Source organism: Megalops cyprinoides, chromosome 2 (genome assembly GCF_013368585.1).
Source record: "Megalops cyprinoides isolate fMegCyp1 chromosome 2, fMegCyp1.pri, whole genome shotgun sequence".
NCBI classification, from domain to species: Eukaryota; Metazoa; Chordata; class Actinopteri; order Elopiformes; family Megalopidae; genus Megalops; species Megalops cyprinoides.
The window spans coordinates 29,922,201-29,947,357 of record NC_050584.1 but is presented as its reverse complement, the minus strand read 5'-3'; the positions used below and the strand labels follow the sequence as shown (position 1 = coordinate 29,947,357).

Below are 25,157 nucleotides of genomic sequence, written 5' to 3'. Positions count from 1 at the left end.
ACGCACTGCACATAGACTATAAGTACACACACTGAAAAAACACTACACACATTACACATACACTGCATACACTCTGCACACACACTCATAAATGTATTACATTTAATACATTTATGCGTAAAACAGAGTGAAACTGGTGTGTTTAGCATGTTTATTTATGAGAATTGAAATATACGTATACTATACATGTTCATATGTATAAAGGTGGTAATATATATTGAAGATATACATGTTTACAAAACATTAAGTTAGTAAATACAATTAAGTTATTACATATCCTTTCAAAAATATTTTATAACATTTTCAATATTATTGCTTTACAAAAAAGCAAAGCCCATCTCTTAGTGCTCTGTAGTCTCTGTAGCCCTTGTAGTGCCTGTGGAAAGAAACACAGACATTAATATCAATGTTATCATGAAGGAAACACACTTATAGTGCAGTTCCTTTTTCTGTAAAAGTTTAAAACACTTTTCAAAAACTTAGCGGCATTTAACAGCGTCTGCTTTGTTTCTACAATGTGCATCCATGATTGGAGATAAACATCTAAGAAACATTGACTGACACGAACAGTTTATCGTCTCTAAAATTAGCTACACATTCTACAGCCCTTCCCTCGGAGGCAAAAAAGAAAAAAAAAAAACACAACTCAAACCAGATGAAAAAGGCAAGACCCAAGAACAAATGTCATGTTAGTGTCTGACTTCATTTCATTCTGCGGAAAAGCATTGTGAGCGATCCAGCTTCAGAAACGTGGCAAAACCAAGTGAAAGGCCCAGCTGAGGAAGGCAGAGGGCAGATGGACTCACCTTTGCTCTTATGGGGAGTCCAGGGAGCGCCGTGGCTGTCTCGAGAAGGGGGGTCTGGAGAGGGAGGGCTTCGCTGGTGGCTGCGCTGCAAAAGAGAGAGAGAGAGAGAGAGAGGGAGAGAGACAAAGAGAGATGGAGGGAGAGGGAGAGTTTATAGACTGTTGTGCGTGCCATGTCCAAAAAAAAGAACCAGCTTTGGACAAAACGATACTTTAATCACTGCTGTGAGGGAAAGATGTTGGGGGAGGCACGGGCGGGGGGTGTCTCTGAAACTGAGGCTACAGCGAACACAGCCACTGATATTCAATTAACCAATTAATAAACAGAGGGCGGCCCAAGGGCCCCAGTGAGGAACAGCAGCCGAGAGCCGGGACACTGCTGCTTCTCTTTACAGTGACACTGCAGTGACATTAACTACCAATGCTCTAATCCAATCTTTCTCCTGCATTTGTAGGAATGCAAACTGAAATCATTGGCCCCCACACATACACCCCACCCCCCAGCGGCTGCGGGTTCAGGCCCCAGGTCTTGAGCGCTAACGCTGTGTCCTTGGAACGGACCCCCCACCCTGGATTTCTCCAGTAAAACAGCCAGGTGTCTGCATGGGTAAGGAGCAAAGTTTCAAGCTGCGCGAGTCTCCCCAGAAAAGCACATTAAACCGCATAACGAGATCATCTGCGAGGCTAACACCGCTGACAGAGCGGGAGAATGATACAACTCTAACTGCTGATGAGGAACACATTTCGCTCTCTGCGTGTTTATGCAGTGAAATGCAGGGGGTGGGGGGATGGGGGGGTGTTTTTCGGCTCCCAGTGTGTCGCAGATGAGAGGCGTTCACGCAGTGCGGCGTGTTACTCTGCGGCCTGCTCGTGTTTGGAAGCAGTGCACCGGCCCCTCACCTGGTGGCGCTGGTGTTGTGGGGGTGACGTTTGGGGGGCACATGTTGCGACAGGAGGCCGGTGGGGGGGGGACGGGCTGATGGGACAGGGCGCAAACGTTGACCCCCGCAGCTGGAGAGAGACGGCTGGCTCCATGGCAACCACTGCAGGGGGCTGGGCGCCACGGTTTGGGCGCAGCGGGGGATGTCCCGGTCACCTGTGAGGACAAACAGGTGAGCTGCTTAGTATGCGCACAGGTACAGCAGCGTATGGACCCACACAGTCCAGCTATACAAAAACATACACACATCCTCTACGGCATTCAAACCTACACACGACTCCTGCAATATTCAAACCTACACACATCCTCTACAGCATTCAAACCTACACACAACTCCTGCAATATTCAAACCTACACACGATTCCTACAATATTCAAACCTACACACATCCTCTACAGCATTCAAACCTACACACAACTCCTGCAATATTCAAACCTACACACAACTCCTGCAATATTCAAACCTACACACAACTCCAGCAATATTCAAACCTACACACAGCTCCTGCAATATTCAAACCTACACACAACTCCAGCAATATTCAAACCTACACACGACTCCTGCAATATTCAAACCTACACACATCCTCTACAGCATTCAAGCCTACACACACGTCCTGCAATATTCAAACCTACACACAACTCCTGCAATATTCAAACCTACACACAACTCCAGCAATATTCAAACCTACACACAACTCCAGCAATATTCAAACCTACACACGACTCCTGCAATATTCAAACCTACACACATCCTCTACAGCATTCAAACCTACACACAACTCCTGCAATATTCAAACCTACACACAACTCCTACAAGTACTCAAACCTTTATACAGCTCCAACACAACACAAACCCACACACAGCTCTTAAAATACTCAAACCCACACAACATAAATGACATTTTCACTGGCTAAAGGGAGAAGAATCTCATTTACCCTTTTTTGCATTTGCAGCTAACCTGGCCTCACACACTTTGCTTGGTCACCCTGAGAGTGAATACATCTGGCAAGATATGCAGCAGTCTAGCACAGCCAATCACCTCACCCCAGTAGAGACAAGGGAAAGCATGTCCCGTATCCTCTACTCCTCATTCACAAGCTACAGCATGTCTGGAGGATGAGACAATCCCAATCAACTTTTATGGCACAAAACATGTTTACTAAAACTCCTTGTTAACATACCACCAGCAAAACAATGCAATTACCTTTGCTTTTATGGAGTGATTAAACACATCAAGACATGATGAGGAGACTGTTTACAAATGACACTGTGAAAAAGGATTTGGCCAGGATGCTCAACACCACAGCACTCAGACAGTGCAAAGCATCACTGCTCTGTGACGCCAAAGTAGGCTGCACCCTCACAAAAACCCTCGGTGTGTCATAACAGGTGGCAACCTCACACAGAATTATGGTGATGTCACAACAGGCAGTGGGGTCACATTGAATGCTGGTGATGTCGTAACAGGTGTTGACCTCACACAGACTGCTGGTGATGTCATAACAGGTGGTGACTGCGCACAGGCTGAGGGGTACGTGGTTATGGTCACGGCAACAACCCGAACGGACATGTATCTGGAGAGGAAAAGCCCGGCTCCGTACCTGCGACCTGGCCAGCTCCAGCTCGGCGCGGAGCGCGGCCACCCTCCTCTCCAGCTCCGCGTTTCTCTCCCTCAGCCTCCTGCGGTCCGCCCTCTCCTTCAGGAAGTCCTCCTCGTAGATCTGCAGCTTCACGGGCACAGAGAGGACAGAGGGGCAGTGAGCACCACGGGGCAGAACGCCGCTGAAAATTACCATCAGGCGCTTTGAGGGATATCAAACAAAACCGTGGCAATCAGACAGAGTCGCGGCAGAGGTTCAGCGTGCCGAATGCTGAATCTAATAAAAAGATTAGGGGAGCCCCGCGAGCCTCTGCCTGCACCTTCTTTGATCTGATGCAGACACGCTGATTCTGCAAGCAAAACCACTTCCTGTGCCTCAAATCCCCAACAAATCAGGGTCCTCTAACTGCTGTGTCCCCGTGAACCCTGGCTTCCTAAAATCAAACCCAGCGCTGCGCAGCGCTCGGCGCTGATTTCCTTCAGCGTGAGCTGGTTGGGACGACGTTGCTCTGAACATGCTGCTCGCTTGTTGTCTGGGTGTGGAAGCGCAGACGTTGCCACGGTTATGGTGCTGCTGTACCTGATGCGTCAGGACCTCCGCCCGTGTCCTGGCCTCATCTTGCGTGGAGAGCAGAGCTTCCCTGAGTACCTGCAGAGGGTGCAATGAGAGAGTCAGACACTTTTAACCAGCACACACACTCATACACACACGTATGCACAAACACACACACACATAAAACTAAACTGAAACAACGCAACACCAGCTACCAGCTGTCACAGGGATGGTAAGGTTCACTTCTGCCATGAGCTCTGCACAGTCAGACTGTAGCAGATGGTAGGAATTCACTAGCACACAGCTCACCTTCAACATCTCAACCGGTCCAATGCAGTGCAATACGCACATTTTTATCCTAGCATACGAAAGGCTTTATAAGCAGAGGACAGACACACACATTCACTGGCACGGCAGACATTCAGCAAGACTTCAGGAGTAATTCACCATGCAGCAAAAAGAGGCGGGACAGGCCCACTGGACCTCTGCAGAACAGTATGAAAAATATCACTGGACTGCACTTTCTTCTTCCACAGTTTGACTTTTTGTTATTATAACATTATCACAGATATTAATGTTTGCTTAAAGTGGTGCAGATAGATGGTATATTTTTAAAAATTTGACTCTTGAGGAATCTAAGATTCTTCTTTTCTGTTAACGTTTATATGAAAGGTGTTAAACTGTGCCTGATGCTCGGGATAAAGAATTGCCTTTCACTACAATTCTTTTGTATTTATATGCATATGAATTCTGCAGCACATTGGTGGAGTGCCCTGTTCCAGCTGCACCCACGCCTCAAAACCGCAACCCTCAGCGCCAGACACCACCACTCTGATCTCTCCACCCCCTGCTGTCAGGAACGGCGCCCCCTGCAGCTGCACGGGAATACTGCAAGCCAGACGGCCGGCCCCAGCGGCCTCACGCCTGCCTCCCCCCATCCCCAGCGACCCCCGCCGAACGGAGCGTTGTTATTGGAAGGGGTGACACTCCACAGCCTCGTCTGGTCACCGGATACAGAGATAAATATTATTTTGTCCTTCTTCTGAGGACGGCCCGGGGAACTAGCAGCATTGGGCCAGGCCGATGACCCCCCCCCCCCCCCCCCCCCCTCCCCCTCCTGCTCCTTAAGATACAGCCTCCTTGCTGGCTGCAGATCTGAGGCCTGTTCTCAGCGCAGGAGTTCCAGGCCCCCCTGCCCTGCTCAGCCACCTCCCACTGATCCAGGACCTGTCTGTGTTTAGACAGTCTGCTGCCACACGGAGCTGTCGGCAAATTTTCACCCTTTCAACCCTCCCAGGGAGGAGAGAACCCTGCTGGGACCACACAGCACTACATCCAGCGCCCCTGTCTGGACACGCACAGAACTACACCTGCAGACATCCTCTCAAACACGATTGCCTGAATACTGCTACAGTGAGAAATTGAGCGGCTTTCTTGCCAATCATGGCCACCACACCCTGAGCCAGCCCATCCGGGCCAGGGTTTCACCTCCCCGTACCAATCCCAGCCTGGCCTCCGCTTTGGCCTGGACTCCCTTCCCCCACCCACACCATCCTGCACTCCACATAACACCCAATTCCCGCTTTAGGGATTCTGCAATCATCTGACACTCAGATGCTCTGGGGCTGGGGTCCCGAATGGCCACAGCAGCAAGGCGTTCATGCTGAGCGCAGGCTGAGCCCTGAGGCTCGGGTTCAAACCTGAAAATTTCATTTGCTGACAGTGACCGGGATTCCAGCAGGCTCTGGGTAGGTCAGCCAGGGTTTCCACATCTCATCATTTCACCAGTGACTGACAATTCAAATACTGATGCAAAAAGTCAATCAGGGATCTCACGGTTGAATACTGAACCCCTAACACCTGACCATAACCATAACCCCTGCCACAGATGCAATGCAGAACAAGGCCAGTTCAGCTCGCTCTGGAAGCACGTGCCTTAGCCACTGAGTTACTCCGGAGCCCCACTTAAATCAAATCGGTGCAACAGCTACTAATGGCTAATCCGCATGTTCTTTCATCACACAGTTCAATAACAGACAGACTCAGGATGGTGATCCAAAAGAGGGAAGCTCTCATCTTCCCCCCACTTGTAGCTGATCTTGTAGCTCACTGATTTTCAATCCTGCTCCTGGGGCCCCCCTGCTCCGCACGTTTTCCATCTTTCCCTGCTCTACCTACCTGACTGAACTCATCAGTGGTACTTTTGATTAGCTGAGCACACCTGATTTAATCAAGAGCATCACGCTAATTTCAATCAGGTGTGTTTGGAGCAAGGATAGATAGAAGATATGCAGGACAGGGGGGCTCCAGGAGTAGGATTGAGAAACACTGTTGTAGCTGACCTTCCACCAATCAGAGCGCGACGGTGCTGGGAGCTCCGGAATGCAGCTGGGGCAGTGCGTACGTGCCCAGATAACGCTGCGCGTTAGCCAGGAGTGTGTTACGCGCCCACGTCTCGGGCCCTGGGCCCTGCCTCTCCGCCATCATCAGACGGAACCCTGAGTCTTTTGGAAAGCAGAGGGAGCCAGCAGGACCGCTGGGACAGCAGGCAAGATTCGACTCTCAGGCTCCACGCCAAAACAAAGCAGAGGGCGCTGCGTTTCATTCTGTCTCTCTGTTATTCTAGGTGCACAAAGATGTCATGCTGGGGTGAGTGATGTCATCTGCGGTTCGGTTACCACGGCGCCCTGCCCGCATCGGAAGAAGTGCATCTTTATGTCAGGAGATGCCTCACCGAGCCAGAGAATCTGTCCTTGGTCTCTTCATCCGTTTATTCTATTTTGCAATGAAGCAACGTGGAACACACAAACACTCGGGATCACACACAGACCTACACATGCATACACACACACACACACGCATGCGCATGCACACACACACAAACACACATACACAAAAGCACACACACTCATACACATACAAACACATGTGCACAAACACTTGGGATCACACACACCTACGTGTACAGCAACACACATGCACACACACACACGCACACACACACACCGATTGTACTAGCCAGGAATACTAAACACAGGAGCGTGTTCCACTCTATTGAAGTTTGAAACAGACAGAGCATGTATATATCATTAAGACATCAGAGGCAGAGCGGAGAGCCATGTTCTTCCTGGGGAAACATTTCTGCTTTATTAGATTTGCTCCGCGGTTGTCAGGGGAAACATCAGCTGCTCCGTGTTCTGGCGCAAACTAAAATATTGGCGGGAGTTTTATCTCTGAACCCGTACTTTTACTTTAGTGTTTTTTTTCCCCTGACGTACCTTTTCGGGCCCTCGGGCGCACCCTCACAGACCCCACCCCACCCCCCTCTGGAAAGAAAGGCTTTTGCAAGGGTTCCAGCGACCACATGTCCGCCTGCTGCAGTGGGCTGTCTGTTCCAGGGAGGAAAGAGCTGAGAGACTATGGGGACAAGGAGAGAAGCATAGAGGGAGAGAGAAGGATACAGGGAGAGAGGGGGAGAGGAACAGAGAAAGAGAGGGTGAGGAAGAGAGAAAGAGAGCAGGAGAGAAGTATAGAGGGAGAGAGAGAGTTAGGGATAGAGGAGGAGAGGGGGGAGAGAGAGGGATAGAGGATTAGAAAGAGAGAAAGGGAGTGCGGGAGAGAGTGGGGGGGGAGGGGGAGAGAGACGGAGGGATGGAGAGAGAGAAGAAAGAGAGGGAGTGAGAGAGTGAGGAGGAAATAGAAAGAGAAAGAGAGAGACTGAGAATGAGAGAGGAAGAAAGAGAGTGAGACAGAGAGAGACAGAGAGACAGGCAGACAGTATGCACTGCAGCACATCGACGATGCTGCCTTTATCTGGAAGGCCTGAAAGGTCATGGGAAAGTAACCCATGCTGTGATGTGTGTGACAGAAACCCGAAATGGGCAGTCACCCTCCGCTGGCGGCCCTCGCCCACCCTGCGTTTACACAGGGACCAGGTGTGCTACCTGTCTGCCCGATGGGGGGCTGCAATTCACACCCTACGGGGCGTATTCAGCTATGGGCGAAGAGAAATCCTGCTGGCCAATCAGGGCTCTCTAATGATGGAGTAGTTCGTGTATTTGCTTCCTCCTCATTACATTGAGCCAGATTACACCAGGGACCTCCCACAGAGACGAGCACACAGGACATCAGGCACAGGTGAAACAGTCACTGGCTAAAGCAACAGCACGGGCACGACTCAGAGGGAGAAAGCTTCTGTTCTCTTCCTCTGTCTCTTTTCACACAAAACCAGCGTGCTCACACTCTCACTCTCTCTAAATCACACACACACACACATACACAGACATAAATTCAAATAAAGACATACATCCAGTCCTCTCTCTCTCTCTCTCTCTCTCTAACACACATACATTCAAATGAACAATCACTTGCTGTATACACGAGCACACTCTCTCTCTAACAAACACAAAGAACTTCAAAAAAATTATTCTCCCCAACAATTGATTAAAACCTTGCCCAGCCCTGATTTAAACCATAACCATTATATCAGAAAGGCTGAGACTCGCCCAGGACCACCGTTTGAATGAAGAATGCATCCGCTCAGCCACCGACGCGAGGCCTACCTCGTTGAGCCGCCTGATCTCGCTCTCCTGATGCTGCCCCCTCCTGGTCAGAGTTGCGTTCTGCAGCCTCAGGCGCCGCGTTTGCCTCTCAGCTTCCAGTAAATCCGCACTGACCACGGAGTTTCGTTTCTGCGCACAGAGACGCGTCAGTATCGTTCTGCGAAAGACCGCTTACCGTACATCCTCGGACCTTCGACAGTGGTGGACTTTACCACCTCTCAGCCGATACGGATATTCGTTTTAATGAATGACTTTTACACCACACACACCAAAAGAAAAGAAAAGAAAAACACTTCGCTGCCGAAACTCAGTAAAATAGAAAAAACGAGACCCACCAGCACCGCCTCCGTGTTTTGCTCGGCCTGAAGCAGCCTCTCTTCGAGGTCTGTGCGCTTCCTCTCGGGCTCCTCTTCCTCAGGCGCACTTGCGTCACAGATCGCGAGCTTCCTCCGCAACTCCATAATCTGAGAGATTGCACGTTTAGCAAGCACCCTTGTTTCAAACAACTGACATTCAGCTCTTAAAAATAATATTCACAAAACGTAATATTTCAGTAATTAAAAAATAAATAACACAATAACAACTCATATAATATACGCTGCATTTTATTTCAGGTGTCTTCGGAAAAAAACGCATTCATCTACTAGCACTCATTTTACCTGTCAGAAAATTAGGCTATAACAGCTATTGTTTCTATTTGTTTGTTTTCGGGCATTGCACACGTTACTTATTCTCTCTCGTAATTTTCACGTCGAAGTAGTAACGAGACGTAAGGTTTAACATGGTTACAAACGCCAACGAAGCTTGTGATGCGCGCGGGCATGGGGGCATCTGCAGCTCGATCCTCACCTTGGATTCGTAGTGCTTCTTCATGTTTCGGTACTGCTCATCCCATTTCCTGTTGACTTCGAGAAGCTGTTAAGGCAGGACAAAAGCACCGTCAGCGGCGAGAAACCAGCCATTGTTTTATAAACATTACTACATCATGTGCATTTAGCAGACGCTCTTATCCAGAGCGACTTCCAGCACAATAGAAGTGTAACATTCAAATTAAATGAGCAACAGTCTTGGCCAGGCTAACAACAGCCCCAGACACACACACACACACACACACACACACGAACCTCACGCTTTTGCGTTTCCAGAATGCCGAGTCGTCGCTGAACGTCCTCTGGGATCGTGATGCCGAGACCGGGCTTTGATCCTACAACCTGTGGTCAAGAGAGAGCGTCAGAATGACAGGCTTTGACGAACTTCAACAGCTGCTCTGCGTACGTGGTGTACTAAACTTGTACGTACGTGGTGTACTAAACTTGCGTGAAAAACTATTACACAGGTCTAACATAACCACTGAAAGCTCTAATGATACAGAAGATGCATATACATGTCCATAGTCACGTTTCTGTCCGTGAAAATGACAGTTTATTGACAAGCGAAGAGCCATTATCCGGCTGCGCAAGGTGACGTCGTGGCCAGTAGATGGCGATAACACACCATAAATTCACGGCGTGTTCATGTTTTCAAAGGCATAGTTTTAACCGCGTCGAGCTCTTACCTCTGCGGTGCTGTTAGGAGACTCTCTTGACATGTCGCTTCTAGCTTCCACAGAGGTCCTCTGATTCCTCTCCAAAACGGGCACAGCCTTCACAATGTACAGACAGACAGAGCACTGAAACAAACCGTATTGCGCTCCACACACGCACAGGAAACTCCGCACAGTGTGCGGCGAGGAAACGCACGCTGGTACTTATAGTCCGTCTGTTCAGTGAAGTGGGTCAGTCCCGAATGTCACAATGCCACTATCTCCTGCACACAGTGTACGTTGGAAACCACGGCTGCCTTTTCTTACTGGAATAACGCAATCAGGAAGCGAGGTCTGGGAAAGAGCGAAATGAAAAACGCACTCGTTTTCGCTTTATGTCACAAATGTGCGGTGACTCAGCGTCGGCACTATCTAGTTCGTGTCAGAGATCACTCGAAATACATCCGACTTTCCGCCGTAAAATGCAGACAGAATAAACCTTTTAACGTAAACTATGGCTTGATTACAGTCCTTGTATAATGGCATGTTGCATTTCCCCCCATCACATTTAAAATACAGTGGCAACACATTTTACAATTAAAGTAGGCCTACAGCACGCTTTGCACTATTTGCGTACGAAGCATACTCGTTGGAGGAAGTGGGTTTTACCTGTGTGAAGTGCAATTCAAGAAAAACCCAGACAGACCACTTTTTAATATATCAGTCACAGAAGGATTTCTCTACAAATACCCTTCCAATAACCATTAAAAATCCTTATGTATATATACATACATACATACATATGCAAATTAAGTTATTAAATTGTCTTACATTTGTGACATATTTGTAATGGTTATGGTAATGGAGTTAAAATGGCCAGAGTTAACAAACGTTGAGGGAATGACACACATCCTATTGACTCACCACATTATAAACAACCCGGGACATCTTCTCTGACCTACATCTCACACAGCATGTACATGTGTGTGTGTGTGGGTGCATAAAGTATGTCCATATGTGTGTGTGTGTGTGTGTGTGTGTGTGCATGTGTGTGTGTGTGTGTGTGTGTGTGTGTGTGTGTGTTTTCAGTGGCCTCCGTGTGAAAAATGATATACGGAACTTCTGCTTTTGCTCTGTTCCCCACCAGAACACAATGTTCTCACACCTCTTTAACGCTCTGCCAGCACTGGTGCTACTATATGTCCTCACACTACTGCAACATCACGAAAGGGCTGTGAGGATCTTGCCCTATCTGAGCCAGTAGGTTTGCCACTCGCGGGTTCCTCTCTTAAACAGGTGAAGTGTCAAACCTGAACCCCCCCCCGTTTATTGAACTAGCTCACTGTCACTCACCTGCACCTGCCGGTCAGAACCAGCTGAGACTGACTCGCTCCTCTGAGTTGGGTCCAGTGCCTCGTGAGAAGGGTAGATCCCTTTGACCCATAATCTCAGGTCACTGTTGAGTTCCACGCTGTCACACCTGAACATGGACACTCCAGCACTTTATTACCACTGAACACACACTGTAAAAACGTATCAAACACTGTAAAACTTATCAAACCTGAACATCCACTACAAAGCCTTGTAGTATCTGAAGATCCACTCCGTTATAACACACTCCAAAATCTTATTACAAATGAATATGTACTCAGATGGATAGATCGATAGGATAAACTTTATTGTCCCTGGCACTATCAATGTGGACCTCTGTATGAGATTACTTGTTCTATGCCCCTACCATGTATTGTAATAGGACTGTGGTCCCCAGTAGGGTCAAAAATAATCTGAAAAATAAATACATTTTTCTACTAGCAGTAGGTGGTACTTATCACAGCTTCTGGACCAGCACAAACCTGTGAAGCTCTGATGTATAGCAGGATGTATGTAAGGCTTCACTGAGCATAATGACAATAGCACTATTGTCTGAAAATGTAATCACGGAGGTATTTGGATGGCTACTGAAACAGTCATTCATGTATGAAATGATGTATGTAAAAAGGATCAGGGAGCTGACACAAAAAATTTTTTCACCTTCATCTCTTTTAACTTGTCAATGAGACGTGATGTTATACTCAGCAACATCTCTTGTACCTGAACACACTCAATGCAATACCTTATAACACCTAAATGCATGGTCAAACACTCTATCTCTTCTGAGCAACACCTTATCACATGTGAACACACATTCACACACTCTATCAAACCTGAACACCTTATCACACCTAATGCACATTCACACACTCTATCACACCAGAACAAACACTCTAACACCTTAACACACCTGAATGCACATTCACACACTCTACCACCTCTGAATGTAAACTCACAGGTGCATACACATTGTCATGCCTCAACAGCCACTCAGACACATTGTTCACACTTGAACACATACCTGAATACATAACCACACATGAACACACCCTCGGGTAATCTATTAACCAACTGTGCCATCATGTTGAATGACATTTCATCAAATGTATCTAGTGCTTTTTAAATAAGTTGAATGAGTGACATGTCCTTCAGCAGGATTCTATCCTCTGAGGGTAGATATTACACCTGACTTAAAAATCCTCACAGAAACTGCTATACGATAATACTAAAGCAAGACATTTTAACATTTAAAAGCCAAAAAAAATTGCAAAGCCAGACACAGACAGATGCCCAATGACATCAATTTTTTAAAAAAAGAATAATAAAATAAGTTTATTCATTGATTTATTTATTTAATACACACAGGTTGGTAGCATAGTGGCTAAGGAGCAGTACTTGTAACTGAATGGTTGCTGGTTCAATGCCCTGCTAGACTTGAGCACTGCTGCTGTGCCCTTGGGCAAGATACTTAACCCATAACCCATAAATCAATTACATTGTAAAAATACTGTAACTGATGTAAGTGGCTCTGAATAAGAGTGTCTGCTAAGTGTCTGTAATATAATGGTATATTTTAGTCCTGGATAAAAGCATCTGCTAAATGAGTAAATGTAAATGTAATTTCGTCCTGTTTTATTCCTGAAGAAATCTTCTGTTTTGCTCTGGAGATCCAAACTTCAGTTTAACTTCAGGAGCTCAGCACTTCACTTCTTTCGTTATAAAGTTCACTTTCCTTTATTCAAGTTCTTTATAGGCCACCCTGAATCAGTGTCCGCCGCCTGACTGAATGTAAAATGCCAAAGCAAGACAGCCCCCGAGTGGTAAGGTATGCTAACTGTGAACATCAGAACGTAATTGCTCAATGTCTCTGTGTTTAAACACCTCGGAAACCAGGATATGGTTTGCCCTGCCTCCAATCCCTGTAAATCCCTCTCCTGGAGTGCAATCTGATGTAGAGTTAAAGATCAGAGTAAGTTGGTGTTGGGATGTAAACAGGTATAAAACTGCCATGACTGCTTAGTTGCCCACACAGGTGTTCTTAGGGGTTGTGAATTAGGAAGGTCTTCCTTCATTTTATTCATTTATTTTAAATTATTTCACATTTCACATTATTTTTTCCAAGCAGGTCCCACTGAGACAAAGAAGATCTTTTGCATGGGTGACCCAGCCCAGAGACATCACAATTAAAAACAACTACAACACAAAAAACAGCAAAAATAACACACATAAAACATGGGTATTATAAAACACAAAGTGGGAACAACCTATTTGATCCTAATTGATCAACTATCATCTATTGTTTCACTTCATTTCACTTCAAACCTGTTGGTCAATTATCAGAATCATTATGCTACCACTCACACACAACCTCTGATTTCTAGAAATAGACTTTTTTTTATTCTGAGGATTGCTTTGCTTCCTGCTTTCCTGGTGTCCCAAGCCCTCGTTCTTGTAGCTCTTATGACAAACACTGTATTTTTGTTATCATGACAGCTTTGTAAATTGCCCTGGATATGAGTGTTGGCCCTGCTGGATAAAAAATTATACTGGATGCAAAGATCCTCATTTTAGTCAAATTCAGCACAGACAGAGATGCATGGCGTTACCTGCGTCAAACTTGTTTTTAAATAAGAAATGTAGAAACTGACCTCTCTGAGTGTCCAAAATTCTGCAGCTCAGCATCCCACCCCCTCATCCTGACTGGACTTCCGTTCTGTGGGAGGGGAGAGAGGACCACCAGGGCTCAGTGAGTGTGGACACACAGCACACTGCGTTTAGCACGCTGTGGATCCGCAGGACAGAGGGGGACGAAACCTTCACCAGCGCGTGCTGAACACCCGTGGTGCTCTCAAACCAAAACCAAAAGCAGGCTCACAGAAAAGGAAATTACCCAGAATCCCTGGAGAGCCGTGGCTCTGGGCAGGAAGCAGGAAGTGACCAACAAACAGTGTGTGTGCCAACCCTGCGCTCCCACTGAGAGCTGCATCACGTGCTGTACCATGGCGACATGATCATGATCAGCAGACACACACACACACACACACACGCACACACACACGTGCACACACAGACAGCTGTGTGTATGTAAATATGCAACTACATACATGGGTGATGTTCGATGTATATAGAAATTGTAAGTCACTCTGGCAGAAAGCATCAGCTAAGCCACTGTAACGTAATGTACACACATTGCCTCTGCTTAGCTGTGACCAGCACAGACAGAGTATAACAGGTGGAAAGAAAATGAAACATATAGACACCAGTCAGGTAAAGGAGAGAAACTCTCATCTCATATGACTGTTTAAAGTCTTTTTCCTGCATGTATATTATTTTTACACAATTGTAAAAAGTAGAGAATTGTGTTTATCTAAATAAAATACAGACGTAGTTACCCCAGTACTTTATAGTCTGTGTGTGGTATTAGTTGTATTTAATGATGCGTAATGTCCTACATATGTGTATTACTGTATGTACATTACATACGCACGACCAACAGAATAATAGTGATATTATTATATTATAATTACTACAGCTAAGCTTATAATATACTGATGATGACGACGATGTTATGACGGTAATACAGGCTGTTATTCCTCATCCATTAAATTATGCGAAATTACGCGAATTCACAACTCACCTGCTCGTTAAATGCCTTCATCGTTTAATCCGTCCAGGTAAAGCACTGCATACCAGACAGCGACCGCTTGCAGAAGAGGAGTAGGCACGCTCGTAGCTATTTAAATGAAACCTCGCAGAGGGAAACTCCTCTCCCCCGCGCAAAGGCTTGCGATGCGCTGCGAGGATTCCCTTTGCAGCGCGGGTCCGTCACGGAGACACGCGGAGACGCCCACGCGTGGAAGGACCGCCTTGGTGGTAAATGTCAGTAGCTCACGAATTTCTCACCTCGCGCGCTCGATGCCAGTAATCTCGCGCGTTTACTGTAAAGCGAGGGTCGCGCGACGGAAGGCATCGGTGATTATTTCTGAAGTGCCAGAAAGTGCGCGCAGATTGAAAAAAACAAACGTTTGGCATTTTATCTAAAATCGCTGTCATTTGTAAATCACTTCGTACACATGTTCTGTTCACGCGTGCGGGTCAACTCCTTGGAACGGAGTTTTTTTTTTTTTTTTCGCTGAATACCTAGGGGAATGCAGGGTTACAGCATCAAATAGTCAAATATATTCTTTAATTCAGTCATTGCTGAAGCGTGACAACGGAGACACTGCAGCCCTGTGAATTCTGAGGCACACTTTTTTGTTTTTCTGTTCAGTCTTTGTGACTCTTCGATACCTGTTTCAGGAACCCGAGAGAACACGGGGGATTTTGGAGTCCTGTGAGCACAGAGACTGGAGGTTGTGCGTGGGCGGGCTTTGTCATTTGAAAGGTAAAAAGGGATAAGGTGGGGTTTAAAAGGAGGGGGTAGAGCATTTAGAAGGGTGGGAGGGTAAATACTAGCCCCGCTCTAGGCTCAAAGGGCTCTGCGGGAGATAGTGATATTTATCGTAAATCCTGACACAGCAACCTCGTGAAGAGCAGAGCGCTGACCAGCAAGGCTGACTCATGCGCACTCCCTGCAAACGTCTTTACCGGAACGCCGGAGGCTGCAGGCTATCTGTTTCCTCCGTGAGGAGGAGACGACCATGTTCCTGAGTTCAGTGGTAACGTACTCATATTTATACAGTGGTACTCATAATACCACCGTGGGAAACGTAGCCTTACACTGCACTGACACACACACACGCACACACACATATGCCACCCTCTCTGACAGATGCAGTAGTCTCCGCTCACTCTGAACCTGTGTTTTATTTTCTTGACATCCCTCATACCCTTCCTTTGCTTTGGAAAACTATCCTTAGTTACGGTATTTGAATTACTCGCGCCCTTGTTAGCAATTTGGCACCACCTAGTGGTTTCATGCTGTCCTACATTTTAAGGGTATGTACGGGAAGAAGATGCTGTCTTCGACAACAACAATTTAGTGCTTGGGGCACCACCATGGTGGTGTTTTCACAATAACAAAGAGGTATTTAAGAAACACATGAAACAGTATGGGAGAAAAAAATACAAAAAGATAGCACATGTTTTATTTACAAGATACATTTAAGTACAAATATGTTTGTTCTGGAAAAATCTATATCTAAACCATAGATATAACCATAAACAGTATGAAAACAGCTCTTAGCCTAAAATTCTGACAAACACCCACTGGCTCTACAATACAAAACCCAACACCCAGCAACATCTTCATTGGAGTTTCAATAACCTTTGACCCTTTGTTGCTTTTGTGCCCAGCTGATCACTTAGTTTGCATTGATTTGTAATAGCTGTTATTATACAGTTAGTGGCTCTGAGTGCATGTTGCTCTAACCACTGATTCCTGCCCAAGTCTAACCCTAACCCTAACCATATTCTGAAACTATCTGAATCTAATCCAGGGTCTGCACTACCTTCCTAAACATCAGTGGTATCCTGTAACATTTGTTTTGTTTAATCAGGCATTGTGACTAGACCAGCTGTTCCAAAGTACCGCCTTTTGCATTCCTGATTGGACATCATCACCAGCAGTCACCACATGGCTTTTCAGGGTCTGAGATGCAGTCCAGGATTTTTGACCTTTTTCATGAAGGAAAAACGCAAAACTATGAGGAATTTTATGACAAAAACCTGGACCTTGGTACAACAGACAATAACATTCATATGGGCTACTTTTGATCAGTAGTTCTGTACATGAACAGCATTGCAAAATGAATGGAAAAACCCAGAGCTTAAAGCCAGTATAGATTATCAACAGCTAACAGGGAGAGCAGCCTATGATTTGCGCTGTCTGTCTGCGCAAAGGGACATGCATAACGTGTTAACTTTGCGCAAAGGCGCACCAATGTTCAAACGTTCAAACACAAACTGTTTGATGTTCACCACGGCTGTTGGTCATACAGTGTAAATGAACCTCGCAGTTTCACTCACCTGGGCACCTCCCTGCAGCTGTACCTCAGCTTTGGGTCAATGGCCTCCCGCAGACGCTGCAGAGAGCTGTTGTCACATGTCACCCTGCAGGAAACAAAACGGTGTTGGGCGTGAGACCCTCTGCTGCTGGGGCAGTGAAAACCTCACCCTCAGCCGAAAGCCAACGATCAGCTTCACAAGATCGGTCCTTTCCGCACGACATGAAGCAATCAGGAGACAAAGTCCCTCGGAAGTGATGTCACGGTCACTATGGGAATATGTAAATTGCAATCTGCCACCTCATAAAGTAAACAACTCTCTCTCTCCCCCTCTGTCTCTCATATATAAATAAGCACACACACACACACCCATATAAATATTTTAAATGCACTAAAATACAAACATGGTAGGACTGTTGCAACTATAGCTTGTGGTAGAGCTTCAATGGTGTTGTGCTCACGCTTACTGGTCTGGGAGTGTCGTTAGCCCGGTCTGACGGTCTTGCTCATTTAATTTCGATAGATACATTTCTGTTCTCCTGTGCTGGAAGCTTCTCTGGATAAGAGTATCTGCTAAATGACTGTAATGTAATATAATCTACGAAGCAGTAAAAGTCTGTTAAATAAGAGAACGTACGAGCCTGATCATAACCGATATAATAAATAAACAGTTGCTCATGTGGGATGGCACTACGCTAAATATTCTTCCTGTATCTCAATGTTTCCACCGTGGTCAGGAGGATGGCTCAGCAGAACAGCGTCAATCACGAGATCCGCCATGAGAGTTCGGAAATTGATGGCAAGACAATGTGGCTTTCTTTCAAAGGGCGCATTCCGGAATTCCAGGCATTGGCAAGTTTATCGGACGCAGTGACCGGCCCCGCCGGGGGGGAACGCCATCAGACAGAGTGGTGTGCTGTCTCCCACGGCAACGCCATGGGCCCACTTACGTGTCATTTCCTCTTGTCACCAGGACGACATTCAGCGCCCTCATTCTGGATGGGTCAAACTTCTTGACCTCGACGCTGGCGAATATACTAGGGAAAAAACACATACACATGCACATACACACACAAGGCTGTAAATATAAAAGTGAGTCCACACATCACACCATTTATTAATTACAGTAATAGTTACAATGGCTATCAGTGGCAGTGCAGTAGGAGTACTATCAGCAGCAGTAGTGACACCTCCATATAAACTGTATTACACCTTAGGCTTACTTCCATGCATTGAACAAACAGTGCTCCAGAAATCAGACTTGGTAAAAGTGACCTCCGCTATCTAACAGCTGTGATTGGAGGGTCAAGAGGACCAGGTCCCAATACCTGCGTGCCACTGTCATCTGCCAAGTTATGGGTTGGTGGGACATACCCCATACCTATACAGCCCTGAGAGGTCTGACTTATAACAAACATTTACTTCTGTCAGTGTTCAAACGTCATTTGAAAACACATGCAACTCCATTTGGATACTCAATAAATGGCCAAGTCAGATCATTTTGCACATTTTTACTTATCTTCAACTCCATCTTAAATTTCCTGCCATATTACTTCATTGTAAGACCTCCAGTACACCAGTCACACTCACTGCTGGTCTGTCCTGTTTGGATAGCCTCAGTTTGATTATATTCAACCTATGGCTGCCACTTGTTCATTGTACTGCTGCCAAATACAACACAGATGTCTCCTTTGAGTTACAAAGCATTACTGAAGTTCAAAATGAAGATTCGGGAGCAGAAGTTGCAGACTTCAGATGCAGAAATTGCAGCTAGATGACACAGCTGTAATGTTATTTCCTCTGACCTTTCAATATTAAGTAGAGAATAACTGTAGCTTCTTCAAACCTGCCACAAACCAAGATGTCTCTACCCTGGCTCCCTGTGTTTCAGAGCTCTTACACAGTGTATCAGAGAACAGGCAACTACTGACATTTTTATGTAGATAAGAATGCCCTTCCCCTGAGAGTATGATTTAATCTACAACCTCCTTCTCTGGGAACTGCTATCGACTTGCAGAATACTGGCAAATTTGGAATGAGACCTGGAAAGAGATCAAAGCACCAGATGAGCACACCACTCAGCCGCAGGTGCACAGCTGAGTGCACCTTTACCTGTTGACGTTGAAAGGTGTGGCTATCGATCCATTCAGCATCGCGGTGACATCGCCACAGGCTGACTCGGCAAACTGTAATGAACGAATGAGTAAATGAATCGGTGAATGAGTGAATTTCTTGTGGTAGCGCCACTGCTGGAATGAACTGCCCATCAGCATGCAGACTGCACAGTCTGCTAATACCTCTGCCACAGTCTCCCACAGACACACCTCGGTGAGAACCTCTGCACATCCTGAACTCACTCTTCTCTGTGCCAAACGCCATAGTCATAGAATGCTTCTCAAAAAGAACTATTTAGCTCTGAATGAACATGACTCCTAATAATGTAATGCTGCCATTACATGGTTGAAAATGGACAAATATTTATGCGGTGTGATTTACTATCACAGACACATGACTTAAAAGCAGACCAAACTTTTGCATTCTGTCAAATGCATTACCGTGTCAGCTCAAGAGCAAGCTAAAAAGTGTGTCTCCGTGGAAACAAGAGACAAAGGCCCTTTGATAAAAGTCTGTTACCATTCGGTAGGCGCACAGTGAAGGAACTTTTTCCTTTCAATTATTAACAAGCTGTGCAAGCTGGGATTTATAAAGCAGCCAATGCTCAGAAAGGAACTCTCAGCATCCTGTTTCAAAGGAATATCAAATACAAAACATTACAAACAAAAAACTTGAGTCAGCATGTTTACAAACTACAAATAATTATACTATTAACTTGCAAACTGTACACATAATTTATAATATGAATCACACACATGCGTGCACACAGGTGTGTGAGTGACTGTATGTATGTATGTGTGTGTGTGTGTGTGTGTGTGAGAACGTGTGAGTGTCTGTGTTTGTAAGTGTCTGTGTGCATGCCTGTGTGAGTGTACAAGTGTGTGCATGCATGTGTGTGTATGTGAGCGTGTACTGTACATGCACACTTACAGTATACGAATCTGCGTGTGTGTGTGTGTGTATGTGTGTGTGTGTGTGTGTGTGAGTGCACGAACGTGTCTGTGTGTGAGTGTGTATGTGTGTGAATGCATGCATGCAAACGTGCGCTTCCATAAACTCAGTGCTGGATGGTGGCTGCTGATACCTCTGATTGGTCTGCAGAGTGGGAGGAGCTCCTGGATAAGACACCTCCCCCGCATCAGGGGAGTGCTCCAGCCCCGCCCCACACCTGCCCTTCAGTCTGAGCGGAACAGTCTCACCTGAGCAAGCCTAACATCTGTGGTTACCTACCGCTGCTGAGGCCCGGTTCCAGAAGGACCGAACCGGGTTCTTCTCACATTCGATCCAACCAGGGCAGCCAGTGGTGAAGGTTTCTGAGGAGAGGGAGTGAACACACACACACACACACACACACACACACACAAATACACACATGCAGGGAGAGGAGGAATCTAAAACCTTGCAGAATGCAAGAGTGCAACAGCCCTCCCCCACAGCAGCGCAGTGACACCAAACCCTTGCCCCTAACCTCCACCACAATGGCACTTTGATATATTATCAAATAATGAGAACAAAAGAACTCTGATAAAGAGAACAGCCTGTCCAGCTAAATTACAGCGTATACACACATACGTGCTTATGCACAGATACATGACTTCTGAACAGACAAAACTGAACATTGTCTTTAGCCTCTGCATGTTAGCAATGCCAAGTGCAAACAGAGTGAGATGATAAGGGATATTGCGTATTTAGATCCTGTTTGGCACTGTGGTACAGGGGTTTGTTGAAACAGTTACAGTACCACTGCTGTTGTTCTTGCTGCACCAGGTGAGGTCATTCATAACAAAACCCAGCAGTGTATCCTCCAGGGTAACCAGGCACTTCTTGGACTCTGTGAACTGGTGGACAATGTCCTTGGTCTTGCTCCAGAACAACATCTTAAAAGCAAGAACATGAGAACAACATTATAAAAGCACTATTTAAAACACAGAACAGTATCAGAGCAATACCTACAAAAGGACATCACTTAAAAACAGTCTGAAAACAACCTCTGAAAAACAATGTGAGAAACACATAAAAACACAACAGCATCAGAGTAACATCTAAAAGAACCTTTGACCTTTGACACACAATGTGTTAATCATAAGCTTCTGATGATACTTACTACCGTAGGGATTACATGATTACAGTCATTTAGCATTTAGTCATTTGGATATTTACTGAGGCAATTGTGGACTACGTACCTTGCCAAAGGGTACAACAGCAATGCCCCAGCATGGAATCATACCTGCAACCTTTCGGTTCCAAGCCCTGCTCCTTACCACTATGCTACCCTGCCATTCACTACCGTAATCATGCCCTTTTGCAGTGCGTTGTTTTGAGTAGTCATGAAAAAGATGGACTCCAGTTCTGTCGACTTTGTGCAGTTGATGCCCACCTCTATGTTTATATTTAGCATGGATTGACATTGATGTTGTGGGAGAGATTCAGAAGACTGTCATCACAGCTAAACCATTTCAGATTCCTGAAAAGAGCCTGAAAACCATGCCGATCTCAGACCCTCTGGTACTGGAGCTGGGCAGCTGTATTTCACAGGTGAAAGGTTATCACCGTGGTGAGCAGGCCGAATGCTTGGGTCTCACCCGATTGCAGGCGGGTTTCTCGCTGACGGCACGGACGAGAGGATCGTAGGCTTCCACAGGAACGTCGCAAGAGTCCCTCCCCACGAAAGCGCCGGCGAACGCCATCCATATCTCCTCGCAGTTATTGTCACTGGAAACCAGCAGAGGGAGTTGCTTATAAAGGGTGCACTATGGGTACAGATTGAGGAACCAGAAATTCCAGAGTGAGGCTTTATGACCCCCCCCCCCCACCACCCTCACCCCCCAAACTGAAATGTCATCAAGGACCCGGTTGGTTTGAACCAATCAGGGTGTTTTGCTACCTTTTTAGATTGGTTCATATGGGTCACTGATTGACAGCACATGGTAGCTCCACCCATAATAAAGTCCATGAGGCTTCAAAGCTTAAAGGCTTCAGGCTGAAAGATGTCCCCCACCTAAATGAGTCCTCATGTGTGTGTGTTTTTTTTTTTAACATGCACACTAGAAGTTACATTATGTAACCTCACAGACGTTAAGGCCCTGGTACTGCATCTCACTGTGTCCTGCACCAGGCTGTGGGTGGTGTGCACCAGGGCCACTCTGTGAGAAAACTACGCAGCTCACAGGCTCCTATGATAGCCGTATTATTTTTGTTTTTAGACAAGGGAATTTCCCAGGCTGCATGGTGACACTGTTCCATCGAACAAATAATTCCCACATCAAACAAATCAACTGGAGTCTTGGAAAAGGTCAACACGCATTATTTCTGGTGTGAAATAAAAAGCAAGCAGGACAAAATCCCGAATGTTTGATGTGGGAGTCATTCACTCATTTGTTCAGTCTTTCACTTTCACAAAGGCAATTCGTGCTTCGTACTCTACCCCTGGATACAACAGCTGTGTTTCACCTGGGAATAGAAGCAGCAAGCCCTGCTGCTTATCACTGCACCACAGTGGTCCCTTGCACTGCTCAATGCTGTGTGATTCCATGAAATCTGGTTGTTGGTGACATACAATGAACTTTTTCATGTAAATATTTATTCTTAAGAATACTCATCTCTATGTTCCCAGAAGAGGAGTGCACTAAAACAAATGTATATTTACAAAACATTTACTGGTTCATTGGAGGTCTTAACATCAATGACCACAGCAAATTAATAGAAAATAAATATTAATGTAAAGCAGTAAAACATCAAGAGAATACTCTAGAAGTGTATATCATCGTCCTTTAGCCTTTTCACAGAAAATGCTCACGGTGTGTTCATACAGGCATACGGCGAGACACTGCCTTCCTTGTGGTAAACATTAGGACACTGCTTCAGTATGTACCGCTAAAAAGCTGAAATTCAAAAACCAAATAAAACACTGGGTCATGCAACGAAAGTTATTACAAGCAAGACAATTCCAAGATACCCGAGTAACACCACTGGTAAGAAAACAATTACACTCGATAAATTTCAAGGACTACTGACGGGAAACCGTTAGGCATGGACGATGTTGATTTGTCACGTACAGAATGAATCTTCACCGGGTCTGCAAGGGTTTCCTTCACCAGAAATATCTTAGTCGCCTTTATACACCACTACGAAGTTAGCATCTGGAAGCTAGCCTGTGAAAAGTGGTCGATGGACACAGTGTGATGCATCAATCGAATGTACTTCACAACGCAAAGCACATGACTCAACTATGTTAAAAAGTGTATTCACAAAATGAATGAAACTCGCCAAAGATAATGTCAATAAGAGTTAAGTACGGGGGAACCGCTGTAGCTGCAATAAACCAGAAGCTCTTATAAAAATTAAGCTTTACTGCTTTATTGATCTGAACCAGCGGTACACCTGTTGCACGGAGGGAAAGAAAATAATAATAAAATAGTGCAAACATATGCCAGACCCAAGAGGGAAACCACACACACGAGCTGGCTCCGAGCATTGATTTCTTACCTTGACTCTTCTTCGTGAGCCGCCAGATAAGTTTTGCATTTCGTGATAATCACTGTTCTCAAGTCGCTGTCATTCGAGTCGGCGCAGTTTCTGCGACTGAGCGCTACAGCGACAGAAACGCCGATAATAATGAGCAGAATCACGACGCAGACCCCCAGTACAAGCGATGTACTGCGCCTTCTTCTCGACTGACGACCTACTTGTTGATACTCCATTGCCGAGCCCTTCTCAGTTGTGTACGGAATGCTGTCCCTGCATTTGTTGCTGCGCTGTGCGCGACCCGCTGCATGAAATGCGCACGCATGTCTCGCCAGCTGGAGGATTCACAGAGGAAGGGCTGGGGAGCGTCCCATTGCGCCACGCTTCAACGGCTCCGACTGTCTAAGGTCACAGGCAACCTTCGCTGCAGCCAGAATCAGCCTTGTTACAGCGTGTGTAGGAGATACGACAGCGCGTATCTTTCTATTAATATCCACCATGCAAATGGAAACCTGCGTTCCAAACACAGCAGACCGCTTGCTGGCATTCACACGCACCTGACGCTAATACACGACGGCGTTTCCCGGTGTGTCACCTCAAATCTCATTTGCGTCTCTCTTATGAAGTATGGCATGGGCCTGTAATAAACGTAACGATTGTATGTTTTCATGTATGTTTTACCTTTCTTAGTTTTTAAATCAACTAATAAATCAGCGGAGAAATGACAAGTGATACATGAGCACAGGAAATGAGGTGCTTGGCCGTTCTCTTCCATTTCTCAAAAGCAGCATAGTGCTCACTGGGAGGCCGTCAGAGCACCGCTAAATGGACAGGGGTGTTTGACAGATCCTCACCTTCACTTGTCCTTAACTAAGCTCTCCATTTTGATCACACTGCGTACTCGCGCTCATTTAAAGGAAACATTACATTGCGAAACATATCACTATGCTAAGAATAGTTATCGAGAAGTATTACAAGAGATCAGTAAGATACTGAGTTATGTGCTAAACTAGTGTAGAGTGCCTTTTTATAGAAAATAGGGATAGATGGGATAGATAGAGAGGAAGGTAGACTAGAGATCCATCTTGAAAAGATAAAGTTTTCAGGTTTCTCTTGAAGGCACCCAGGAAGTCTGTTGCACGAGTCTCAGCAGGACGCTCATTCCACCAGTGTGGAGCAGGTACTGAGAAGAGGCGGGTCCGAGAGATGTTGCCCTTGTATTTTGGGACACAGTGGCGACCCGAGGTAGCAGAGCGCAGCGCAGAAAAACGCCCTCC

General features: G+C 46.0%; 2 protein-coding genes across 3 annotated transcripts; both read right to left on the bottom strand.

Moving 5' to 3' along the window:
* Nucleotides 1–212: 212 nt before the first annotated feature.
* Nucleotides 213–10,160, bottom strand: LOC118770220 (TNFAIP3-interacting protein 1-like). Of its 2 annotated transcripts, none has more exons than XM_036517766.1 (10): nt 10,019–10,160; nt 9,588–9,674; nt 9,313–9,378; nt 8,799–8,927; nt 8,464–8,592; nt 3,929–3,997; nt 3,350–3,475; nt 1,706–1,901; nt 807–886; nt 213–376 (listed from the first exon to the last, which is right to left on the bottom strand). In XM_036517766.1, exons 1-10 carry the CDS (start codon nt 10,049–10,051, stop codon nt 293–295), a joined length of 999 nt encoding a protein of 332 aa, XP_036373659.1. In that variant the 5' UTR covers nt 10,052–10,160; the 3' UTR covers nt 213–292. The 2 variants fall into 2 exon arrangements, with proteins under 2 accessions (XP_036373659.1, XP_036373668.1); XM_036517775.1 differs by having other exon boundaries at nt 316–376; nt 807–891.
* A 6,406-nt stretch (nt 10,161–16,566) lies between these two features.
* Nucleotides 16,567–24,357, bottom strand: LOC118770252 (ADP-ribosyl cyclase/cyclic ADP-ribose hydrolase 1-like). Its single transcript, XM_036517812.1, has 8 exons — nt 23,902–24,357; nt 21,999–22,128; nt 21,158–21,293; nt 20,647–20,729; nt 19,414–19,487; nt 18,252–18,338; nt 17,324–17,407; nt 16,567–16,972 (listed from the first exon to the last, which is right to left on the bottom strand). The coding sequence occupies exons 1-8, from the start codon at nt 24,114–24,116 to the stop codon at nt 16,915–16,917; spliced, it is 867 nt and encodes a 288-aa protein (XP_036373705.1). The 5' UTR covers nt 24,117–24,357; the 3' UTR covers nt 16,567–16,914.
* Between the last annotated feature and the right edge of the window lie 800 nt (nt 24,358–25,157).